Source organism: Bison bison, unplaced genomic scaffold (assembly GCF_000754665.1).
Source record: "Bison bison bison isolate TAMUID 2011002044 unplaced genomic scaffold, Bison_UMD1.0 scf7180017864456, whole genome shotgun sequence".
Classification (NCBI taxonomy): Eukaryota; Metazoa; Chordata; class Mammalia; order Artiodactyla; family Bovidae; genus Bison; species Bison bison.
In genome coordinates this window covers 26,893,725-26,905,892 of record NW_011495018.1, presented here as the reverse complement: position 1 = coordinate 26,905,892, position 12,168 = coordinate 26,893,725, and the positions used below count along the sequence as shown (strand labels likewise).

Genomic DNA, 12,168 nt, shown 5'->3' with positions numbered 1-12,168 from the left:
CTGCTCTCAGGTTTGGGATGGGAGGGAGGGCCAGGTGCCACTCACAGAAATGGAGAGGCTTCTAGAAGACCTTTCTGGAAATCCCCGTCCCCACCTGACAACCACCCCCATCTCACAGCTGAGAACACAGCTCTCTAGGGTTTTCTGCCATCGTCCAGTAAGACAAAGGCAAAAAGCAAGCCTCTGACCCTGGGCCCAGCCCCACCTGGACACAGGGCACAAGCCCAAGTCCCTGAGGGCCATCAGTGGCCAGGCAGCCCCAGGTTCGGAAGGTCCCCGAGACCAGAGGCAGGTCCAAACTCTGGATCCCTGGGGCACAGGGGCTGTGACTTCACCACAGTTATAGGACTCCCCACCCACCTCACCGGCCACTGTCTCAGCTGGGGTGTGGGGACTCCAGCTCTCTGCCTGGGGTTAACAGCCTGGAGGAGGCTCATCACCTTCAGCTGGCCCCCCTCACATGGGTGGATGGGGTGGCAGTCTCAGCACCGCCTGGATACTTTCTGTGTGCCAGCTCCGGGGAGATGCTGCTGAATCCGCTTAGGGCGGCTGGAGAGGTTACGTAACCCGAGACCAGGACGCGGCACAGCCGGGATGTAAACCCACACATTCCAGGTCCAGGGAGCATCTGCTTCCACACTATGCTGTGTGGTCATCACCCCTCCAAGGGCTCCAAGGCTGGATCTGGGACCTAAAAAAGGGTCGATGGGAAGGCAGAGGGGAAGGCCAGCGGGAAGGACAAGAGCGGGCTGAGGAGACGCCAGCATGCTGACAAAGAGCGGCTACACATCACGGGGAAGCAGGCAGAACGCTGCCGGCGGGCACCGGCTCCCACGCCCACACGCGGGGACACACATGTTCACATGCATGCGCTCACATGCACACCAGGCGGTACCTGTCACGTCCTTCTTGGGAGACTCAGCCCAGCTGGACAGCCACACTTCCGAGTCCCCCCCGAGAGCAAGCAGCAGCAGGAGAGGAGAGAATCAGAGGAGGAGAGAGAACCGTTAGGCAGGCAGGAGGTCCACCGGCGAGTGGTTGCAGGCGCCGCATTGGGCCAGCGGCGGAAGGCGGGGGAGGGGAGGGGAGTGATTTCCTGGCCCTGGGACGGCTGCTGGGCGTGGGCCGGAGTGATTACAGAGGCGCTGGGACGCTGCCGGCCAGGACGGGGATAATGAGGTGTCTGCAAAACGCAGGAATCCTCTGGAGCACAGAGAATCCTCCACAATCCCAGCCTGGAATAGGGCCCGTGGGTTATCACTGCCCTGGAGAAGGCAGCCTGGACCTTCCTCCCTAGCCACGTGGGTGGCTGGCCCCACAGGGCCTGGTGGCTCCAAGGATCCTCACCAGGCCAGCAGGCTCGGCAGGCTGGGCCTGGAGCTTTAGCCATCAGGGCTGGAGAGCCCAACGCCAGCCTCCAGCCTCTGGGCACCACACTACTGGGCCTCCATGTCTTGTCCAGCCCTTGCCCAAGCCCTGGTGGCTTAGATGGTAAAGAATCTGCCCACAATGCAGGAGACCTGGGTTCGATCTCTGGGCCAGGAAGATCCCTTGGAGTAGGAAATGGCAACCCACTCCAGTATGCTTGCCTGGAGAATTCCATGGACAGAGGAGCCTGGTGGGCTACAGTCCATGGGGCCAAAAAGAGTCGGACACGATTGAGCAACTCACACTTTCTTTCACTTTAGAAGACAGGCCCTGGCAGAATGGAAGGAAGCTTCATTTTAAAAAGTCCCAACTTCCCCACACCCTAACTCCAATTCAGAAGAATGGGGACCTTTAGAGACAAGAAAAAATGATGGCTCTTGTCCAGGCTCAGACAGTCATGTGGGATCTGGGCCTCAGTTTCCTCATCTGTCAGATGAGGTTAAAAGTCATCCTCCTGCCAAGAGGAACAAAATCAAAGCATCTAAAATAACCGAAGATCATGAGATGTGAAATAGTAACATTATGAGAATAAAAGCTCCTAGCCTAATCAATGGTGTGAACATTTCTAGACTATCAGAGGGTCAGCGCATTAACGCTGACAGTTTACCTATAGGGTAAAGTGGCCTGTTTACACTCGAGAATCCTTGAGCTGGGTATGCCTCATTTTACACAGGTGGAATCTGAGCTCAGACAGGGGAAGGAACTGGCCTAAGTTCCAACGAGGCCACAGTAGTAGAGCAGAAATGGAACCAGGTCTGGGACACCACAGCTGGTGCTTCCTCTGCTGAACTGCTCACTGGTTCCAAGCAAGAATAGCATTGGACGCAGTGGCTGCAGTGGGAAGGAAACGTGGAGATGCAAGTCTGAGAGGCAAAGCCTTGGACTGCTTGCCCAGCGCCAGCCAGGAGAACACCTTCACAGATAGTCGTAATAGTCATCACAGCAGTGACACATATTCAGCACTGACTGTACACCAGGCATTGTGCTGAGCACTTTACATATAGTAACTCATCTCTTTTTCACGCTAAACCTACAATAATAAGGAATTTCCTCCATTGTGCAAATGAAGAAGATGAACCAGAGAGGTTAAGTAACTTGGCCCAAGGTCACACAGCTAGTACAGTGTCCACCTCTTGTGGGGAAACCGGTTCAGGCTTCAGTTTGTAGCTATTCATCATTTAAAGCACTTGACTTTCCTTCGCTCAGCAAGCCACCTTCCAATTGCGGGTGGACTCCCCATGTAGACCTGGGAGCCTGGCCCTTCCAGAGCTCACTGCAAAACCAACAAAGTGGGACTCTACTGGGGAGGTCTCTGGAGTCTGTCTGAATTTAAATCTAGGCTCTGCCCCTTTGATAGAGTCACTAAACCTCTCTGAACCTCTTCCCTGGGCATATCCCATGAGTTTGGTTCGGTCAGCTTTGGGGGAGCAGGAAAGTCAGACTCCTGGAGCTATGAGGATGAGAACCAGATGGCAATAAGATACTAGATGCACCAACAAGACGCTGGCACCCAGAGTTGCCTACCAAAGAGCCCGGGTCAACTGGAACTGGGGGGAGCGGGACGCTGCGGGAACTACACCCACAGACAAGCATCCTGCGGCCAGTCTCTTACTGGGCCTGCAGCCAGAAGCTTCCTGGGATAGCAGGAACCCGGCTGGCCCAGCTTTCACACCCTTGTAGGGCCATGACAAGACAGATACACTCCAAGGCTCAAGGCATTCAACGGCTGTAGCAGAGTGGGTCCAAGTTCAGAACGTGGGGATTCATTGTCTGGAGCCAGATCTTGCTGGGCTATGACTTCTTGCCACTGTGCCCCAGATAAGGCCCAGTGGGCTGCCACTCAGTAAGGCCACCCTCACCCCCTTGGGGCAAGCCTAGTGCCAGGCCCCTCCCAGTGCCATCCAGCCCCACTCAGCCCTGGGGGAGCCAGCTAACAGGTTGCCCACACCTCTCTGTATCTCTGCTGGCTTCACTACTTTATGCACTTTCCTTCGGGTTCTTCAGGAGGAAATGTTTGGGAAGTGCTAATGTCTGTCTGTGAGCCAAGGGAAATCATCTGCCCTGAGCCTGGTGAACCCAGGAAGATGTGTTCTGCTAAAACAGGTGGTCGACAGACTTTCTACAAAGGGCCAGAGAGTCAGTATTTGAGGCTTTGTGGGCCATGTGGTCTCTGTTGAGACGACTCACCTCTGATGTTACAACCTGTAGAGGAATGAGTGAGCCGTGTGCCAATAAAGCTTTATTTACAAAACCACATGGTGGGCTGGGCTTGGCCTGTGGGCAGTGATTTGCCAACCCCTAGGCTAGGAGATCGGAGAAGGCAATGGCACCCCACTCCAGTACTCTTGCCTGGAAAATCCCATGGATGGAGGAGACTGGTAGCCTGCAGTCCATGGGGTTGTGAGAAGTCGGACACGACTGAGCAACTTCACTTTTTACTTGCATGCACTGGAGAAGGAAATGGCAACCCACTCCAGTGTTCTTGCCTGGAGAATCCCAGGGACGGCAGAGCCTGGTGGGCTGCCGTCTATGGGGTTACAGAGAGACACAACTGAAGCGACTTAGCAGCAGCAGCATCAGCAGGCTAGGAGATGAGGTTGTCAGAGAAGGGGAGCTGTTCCAAACCCCCAGGAGACAGAAGTGGGTGCTGCTGTGGATTAAATACTCACAAGGCCTTTGCCAGTTGGTTGATCTTTTTTAAATTGTCATCTTGAAGGGTCTGATGCCCTTCCAGGCCTCTGGGGCATGGGCATCTGGGCAGGCCAGGACCAGTGGACAGGAAGAGGTCCCTTAGCCTCTGGAAATGGAGACCCCATGCCTAAACGTGGAACAACTCGAGCTCATGCCCACCCCCTCCCCCCTCAATAAGCAGGCCTTTCCTCTTTCCAAAGGAAAATGGGAAGCGGACCAGAAACGAGCCTGTCTTTAAAAAAAAAAAAAAGTCTTTTAAAAACGTGATTTATTTCCCAGTCCCCGAGACCCACAGAATTAATCCAGTTCCGCAGCTCCCACCCCAAATCCCACCCCCCTTTGCAGTGCCTTCTCTCCAGCCCACCAGAGCAAGCCCTCTCCCAGGGTGGGAAGGATGCTCCCACCTCCCACCTCATTACAATGAACAGAGGAGGAGAGGCCCCTGGCTCACAAACCCTGGCCCCCCAGCCAGGAGGCAGACATGGCTGCAGGCTCAAGGCTGGGAAAATGGAGAGATGAAGGGTTGGGGTGAAGGAGCAAGAGGCAGGCGCAGCCAAATGAGCAGCTGTGAGTGACACAAACCAACTGCTTCCTGTCCTCCCTGCTGTCTCTATGCCCCCATCTCTGGTGACAGAACCAAGGGCCCTAAGAGCAGAGTCACGGGGCCTGGTGGAAAGCACGGGGCATGTAACCGGGAATCTGCACAGCTGGTTTTGCTGGCTGTGTGACCTTGGGCAAGTGGCCTGACTTCTCTGGGCCAATCTGTAAAATCAGGCATTTGGGGCCCACCGATCTCCAAGACACTGGTTTCATGTTCTAAGCTCTTCCAGTAGAAACCCGCTAGTCTCCATAATACAAGTGCACCACAGCTGAAACAAATCTTTCCAGAGAACCAGACTGCTTTTCCTGGGAAAACCACTTGAACACATGCTCAATATATGAAACTCAAATGAAGCAGGCCAACAGTTCAGGGGGCACGTAAGACAAAGAGGAATTGGAGCATGAATTTTTAAAAAATCTTGGTTCTTGTGCTTTCTCTGCCACTTTAGTTCACTGATTCTGGGCATTTAGCAAATCTCCAAGCCCCCTTTCCTTCTGTGAAATGGTGATAAAAATATCTACTTTGTCTTTTTCTTTCCAGGGTTGCTTTAAGAGCAAAGTGGCCTAGTCCTGTGAAAGGTTTCAGAGCAGGAGGAATTAGGCCTCTGGATACAGAAGGGGAGTGGGTGTCAGGGTCCCTCCTGAGGTCACCCCACAGGAGGTGGGGTCCCTGCCACAGCCACTCCTCCTGGCTTACTGGCAGCAAGAATCCAGGCCCAGAGGAAACCAGGCGTCAGCAAGTCCTGACACTTAGGTGCTGAACCTGACTCGGGTCAAGTCCAGGTGGTTATGAGAAGTCAAGAACAATACCACAGGGGCCCCCGACTTTACGGATGTTCCCCTCGAACACATGTACACCCACGGACTACATTATGAACACGTGGGTAGACTTCAGTTAGGAGAGGGACTCCTATTGGTTTGTAATAGGGTTTCTTTTAATGTTGAGTAACTCCAGAGCAGTGAGATTTGGGTTCAGTTTAACCAAATCTAGTCTCCAACCATGCTTCCAGGAATTCTCCCCTGGTGTAGAGCAAGTTCCACCCATCCAAACTAATAAATCCAGAGTGGGCTGTGAGCCCAGGTGGGAAAGACAGAAGAACAGCACAAACTCCTTGGAGAATGAAAGCAAATCACAGGCTCAGGGGGATCAGGGCAGGGTCACCCGCCTTATCGGCTTACACGGCCCCCGCCCTGAGCTCCTGAGCCGGGAGGAGGAGCTGGACCCCTGCCAGGAGTGAGCACTCCACTGTTTTCTCTGTGTCTTTCCACTCCTCAGTATCTCAGCGTACTTGAACACTCAAGACCTCTCTCTTCGGGAACTTGATTGTTCGTACTGCACTGTAACCCTGAAGGGATTTCTAAATATCTGTGGTATTCGAGTCTTTTCTCTGCTTTTGTACGAGGGAACTATACACAGGGCTGGGTTTCTAAAGTTTCCTACGGACACCACGTGCTTCTTTTCCCTTTTTGACTAGGCCACCAGGGAACTCAGCCACTGCTTTCAGGCCGTCAACTAATTGTCCTTAGTCGCTCAGTCACGTCCGACTCTTTGTGACCCTTAGGACTGTAGCCCACCAGGCTCCTCTGTCCATGGGATTTCCCAGGCAAGAATACTGGAGCGGGTTGCCATTTCCTCCTCCAGGGGATCTTCCTGACCCAGGGATTGAACCCGGGCCCCCTGTATCTCCTGTACTGCAGGCAGACTCTTTACTCTCTGAGCCATACTAGCCCTGTAATTTAATCGTAGGAGGAGAAGGAACTACTTTTTCACTAGAAGACCATATATCCCTGTTGCGGGCAGTGTCCTGTCGTAGGCATGAAGTAACTCAAATCTTTACCAGAGCCCTCCAGGGCTAACGGGCCTTCACAAAGAAGGAGCAGCTTGACCTACATGATATATGGGGCCTGAAATAGGTCATCATGCTCAGAGCAGCGGAAACAGGCACGACAGTGTAAGTGGCATGAATGGCATCCGGAAAAAGCATGGCGTGAATTAAGATGGCCAGGACAGAGAACAAGTAACAGCTCAAACATGATTCCAGTCCAAAGTCACACAGGTACGCGTTGGGGACGGTTTGTGTAAGCTGTGTGAGCTGCTGCCCACAGGGGGTCCCTCTCTGCAGCTTGCTCCAGGGTGAGCGGCAGCCTCCAGCTCGTCCTCAGTGCTTAACGGTATGGAAAGATCATACCCTTGGACTGGAGGGGTAAGAGACCAGGGCTGCCACAGTGACAGCCCAGCCGCCTGGCGCTGCCTCTGATGCCTGCAACCTCTGAGGCCGGGCTGGCTTCAGGGCGGTGTGACGTGCGACCCGCCCTGTGCTTGGTTTAACACTCTTCTGTCCTCAGTTTGAGATGTTTAGTAATTTATGAACAAGAAGCCCCATAAATTTTGTAGCTGGTCCTGCCCAAGGTCTGAGGGTTCTGAGCCAGAGAATTCTGAACTAAACAAACAAGGCTGGAAGGAGCATGTAGGCACTCAGGACCAGAGAGAAGAGTGTGTAAAATCACACAGCAAGTGAGTGGCAGGGCTGAGGCTGGATCAAACATGCTACCTCCCACTTCTTTAACACGCAAGACCGTTTGACGGGCACTATCTAGTTTAATCCGATGACAATCTGTACTTCACAGACACGGAAAGTGAGGCTCAAGAAAGTTAAGGTTTTCCCCAAGACCCCACAGCAAGTCGTGGGTCGGACTGGAGCCCAGGCAAGCTGGTGGGAATGGGGAACAAAGGGGTAGAAAAACGGGGGACCTCATTCTCTGGGTCCCCTACCACCACCACCGCGGCCATTGGCCAAGGGAGGCTCGTTTATTTTTGCTGGGCTTCCCTTGGTAAACACAGCCATATTCCTCTCATTTTGCTCTCAGTAGGAAGGGGCCTGACTTCTTCCCTGGGACCTGCCTTTCCCAGAATCCAGAGTCCACGTGGGGGCAGCCCAGCCTGGGGCAGGAATGCACTACTAAACCGCTGGCCACCGAGCCAGGCGGTCAGAGAACGGTCAGTCTCCCGGCTCAGGTGGGGAATGGGGTGGGGGGGCAGTGCTGGAGCCATTCCAGAGCCCCTTGGGGACTAAGTCCAAGGACACCCATACAGAGGCCAAGGTTGGGGCCAGCAGAGAGAGCCCAGCCCAGTGGGTGTGGACAGAGAGGCCAAGGCAGCTGCCCAGGGGGGCTGCCAGGCAGCCCTGCCTCCCCCTTCCACCCTGCTCTGAAGACCCTCAGCTTCCCGGAGGTTCAAGACAGGTGTTGTGGTCATCAGCTGCGCTGTGGGTGGACAGAGGGGTGCTGTGTGGGGAGGTCTCCTACAGCTGCTGCCTGACCCCACGGCTGCCCCTTGGGGTGATGGCCTCCGCCTCAGCTTTCTGGCCCTCACCTCTCCCCACGCCAAGGCACTAGTGTACATGGCAGACACAAACTCAACACTGTTCAGAGTTCCCGGATCCCAGCCACGCCCCCTCTCCCTGGGGTGGCCTGCCTTGGTGGTCCTCCCCCACTTACTAGGATATCCCCTCTCCAATTCTCCCACCCACCGGCTCCCCCAGCCAAAGCCGGTGAGAATGAGGCAGTAGCAACAGCAGAAACAGAGGCCCAGAGATGAAGTGAGCGGCTGCTGGGGCTCCAAGCCCCTGCCCAGTAGTCCAGCCCCTCCCCTGGCTCCATCTCCACAAGAGCCTGGAGAGATGGCATAGACAGCAATGGACCCAGGACTGACAACGCCATCCCAGGGCCACACAAAAAATGCAATGCCTTCTTTTCTCCAGACTGGACTTCTGCCATCAGATTATCAATGAATCAATGAATCTAATGAGCATTTGCCACAGCTGGAGGCTCCCAGCTACGACACACTGACTCTCCAGCCTCAGCAATGGGGCACAGATATTTACAATCAAATACACTCTTCCAGGTGTTCCTGACCACTTCAGGGGTCATGGAGATTTGGGGGAGCCTGTTTGGCTCCCTCAGCCACCTGCCTGGCACCATTGAGGCTGCCACTCAAGTGAATCATTATTGTCCCAGGCTGCCCGGACCTGACCATTGAACAGGCTAGAGCCAGACACCGCAGGCAGGGCCCCAGGAGGGGATTCTTGGGGGTGGGGGGAGGGGGATGATGCAGCGGGGCTGAGACCTGGAGGCCTTGCATCTGCTGGACCCCACCTCTGGAGCAGGGCTCACAGTGACATCTGGCTGGACACTGTCAGGGGAATGTCTGGATAGCACTGTAGTCCTATCAAGCGTCCGAAGAGCAGGTGCTTCTTCAAAATTTGTTACGAGTCTCTCCAACCAGATCTGAAGTTCCTTCGGGGTCTTAACCCTCTCAGCCTCCTCACGGCACACTGAACACAGTAGGCGGTACACAGAAAGTCCCAGTGGCTGATGGAAGGACGTCTACTCAGTGTACTCAGTCCCCAAGGTTTCGTGGGCAAAGTGAGGTCTGGCTGACCCCACTGCTCCAGGGCCTTTTTGATCCCCAGGGCCCTGCACTCCCTCTAGCCTAGGTTTTGGCTGGGGTGGCCCAAGACACATACAGGCATCCTCAGGCTGGGAAAGACCCCAAGCCTAGTTGGTGCCGCACAAGGTAACTCACGGGCAGGCCAAGCCCGGCAGAACATCCCTGGAAGCTGCAGGCTTCCAGCATCTGCTGTAAAGCCCTTCAAAGAGATTTAAAAAAATTGTCCATGAGCAATATGGTCTATGGCAAGATGGATGTTGCAGGAAATGGGAGTCTGAGCAAAAACAACTGGCTTATCTATGATGTCTGGTGGGAGCAGGGCTCAGCAGAGCTCGGCACAGCCTCCCAGGGTGTGTGCCTACAGCCTTAGGCCTCTCCTCACCCCCATCCCGCTCCTGCTCTGCGTGGGTCTGGACCAACCCCTTGAGCTTTCAGATGCCACGTAAACAGGGAAGGCTATGTGTGTGCACGAGAATGCATGCATGCTTTCTCTTTCTCACACACACACACACATAGTTTGGGAAATCCCCACATCTGGCTCTCACGTGACTGAGCTATGCCCAGGAGGCCGCAGCTGGGAGGGTCAGGAGTGTGCAAGCTCTCTGGGGGAGCATGAAGTTAACTCTTTGGCACCACAGCTCTGGGACTCTGAGGGAAAGCCAGGGAGGAGACCAGTGCTCAGAGAGCCCTGGCGTGGCTCACTGAGCAAGTGTGGGAAGGTGGGGCCACTTCTCAGGGTCCCCCTGGTCTTCACCTGTGACTGGAAAGGGCTGCTCTTTCTTTGCCCCTGTCAATCCTGGTCAACCATCAGCTGCGAGGGAGACCCAGTAGATGAAGATTCCCTCCCCAACAGAGACCCGTCTGTCAGTCAGGGATTTAATGAGCCCTTCCTAGTGCTGGGCCCCTGGCTGGGTGGGTTGTGGCCCTGGAATCGTATGGAAACGGGGTATGTGGCCCCCAGGAGACCACTGGAAGCCACAGTCCTCCTAACAATAAGGAACATGTCAGAGGGGGCCTTTGGTCTTTGGGGCAGGTTCTCTCCAACTTAGGCACGTGTATTATTTTATAAATCAGAACTTTTTAAGCTTCAACAACTTTAGTGAATGAGTGACCATCTGCAGTGGTATCTCTGAAATAGCACCACCCAGAAGGTATCGGGGGACACGGAGGACGCACCCCAGTCCAGTGGCAAGGACGTGGCACGCTCTCACAGCCAATGCTGAGCCTGCCCAGATGCCTCTGCAGGCTGCTCTCCCTCTCCTCCGGGCTGACTCATTGAAAACCTCAGGGAACCAGGGGTGGAAGGCCTCACTCAGCACCCCACCCCCAAGCAGATCTATGCCTCCCCGGGGGAGGCTCCCTCCATCACCCCGCCTCCCATCGTAGCACTTGGACACCACACCGTAACTGCTGTTTACTTTCCCATCTCCCAGACCCAACCAGGACCCAGGCCTCAGGATGCCCACCTCAATATCCCTGGGCTTGGACCACAGGGCCTGGCACAGAGGGGATCCTGAGATGTTCACTGGACAAAATCTACATGACAGCCACAGCCAGTGCCAGGGAATCAGCTCTAGGTCTGGCAGGAACACCTAATCGTAGGGAGTCTGATAGCAGCATCCATAGGGAAACTCACTTCTTATCAATCTAGCTAGCCCTTGAGGGTTCCTCCACCCCCACCTCTGGGAGAGCCGCCATGAGTGTCGGCGGAGCCCTGGGCTTAGAGCAGAGAGGGCAACTGAGGTCACTGAAGAAGTTGAGGAAGGGGCCCTCTTACTCAGAACCCTGTGACCAAATGCCAGGGAGGAACTGACAGAGGGCTCTCAGAGCCACTGGGCTCCAGGCAGGGATAGTGTGTGGCCAGGCCATGCGGACCAGGAGGCAGGCAAGGAGAAGCTGCCTGACCCGCACAGATCCGAGACAAAGGATGTTAAAATCTGCCCTGTTTGCAAGGTCTCCCCAGGGGAGCTGATGCCAACAGAGACAGTCTTAATTTGGCTTCTTGTCACTAGCTGTCATCACAGCTTTGCAAGGACTTCACCCTGCTGCCTGGAACAGTTATGTACCCAACCCTGACACACTGATCCAACACTCAGGGAGCCTAAGGTGGCCCAGGGCCAAGGGGTAGACCCTGGATAACAGGAAAGGCAGACACCTGTGGGGGGCTTTTCCTACACCACTGTATCCACTAGCCAAATGCAACATCAGGAGGAAGCATCTTGAAGAGGATGAGCACGAGGAAGTGAAGGGAATTTTTGACATGGCTCGGTTTTCCTGGTACAAGAATCCAGTTCTAATGTTAACAAAATCCATCTTCTTACCAGCTGCTTGGGTCACATGTGTCGATGACAAGATCCAGGGGGCAAAGCAGAAAGAGTTGGGGAAAAACACTTTTTTTCCTCGCAAAAGTCTAAGTTTCGCTGAAACGCTGGAAAATTTTTCTTTGCCGCCACATTTCAGGACTGACCAATTATAAAAATGTCACGAGCCAACTGAGTTACACACGCCACATTTCTGTTTCTAAACAAAGTAAAGTTCAGATCAGAAAAAGGTGCTAACACAATAAGTAATGCACATTTCCCCCGAATCTTTGTTTTTCCACTGGCTTTGTCGTTACTGGAAATGTTGCCTCTTTGTCACATGTTTATAAACCAAAAAGCCCAAGCGGGGATTTGCTGGGCCACAATGTAGGCGTCTCTTCTCCTGAAGAAGAAGACCTTGTGGAAACAAAGCTGTCCTCTTAACTGCCCCCACCCCTCACCCCAGGGACATGGCCAAATGCACCCTCCAGGAGCAGCCCCATTGAGTCACAGTCCACCCTGGGGGTCCAAGCCTTCTGCCCCCTCACTCTCTGCCTACCCTGAATATGGCCATCAACCCATATGGATGACCCATCCCAAATTGAACCCAGCCTGGATCTCAGGGTATACCTGGGGAGCCCATCAAAGCTGGCTGGTGTTTCTGGGTAGATCTGGGGCTGGGTACCTGTGCTTCAACGA

At 54.4% G+C, this 12,168-nt stretch overlaps 1 protein-coding gene across 1 annotated transcript in view; it reads right to left on the bottom strand.

Moving 5' to 3' along the window:
• The window catches only part of SH3PXD2A (SH3 and PX domains 2A), a 251,731-nt gene that overhangs the window by 64,534 nt on the left and 175,029 nt on the right, over positions 1-12,168 (bottom strand). Inside the window, exon 7 of the mRNA XM_010859596.1 lies at positions 896-940. Within this exon, the coding sequence (XP_010857898.1) occupies positions 896-940 (45 nt within the window). The remainder of the gene's footprint in view (positions 1-895; positions 941-12,168) is intronic.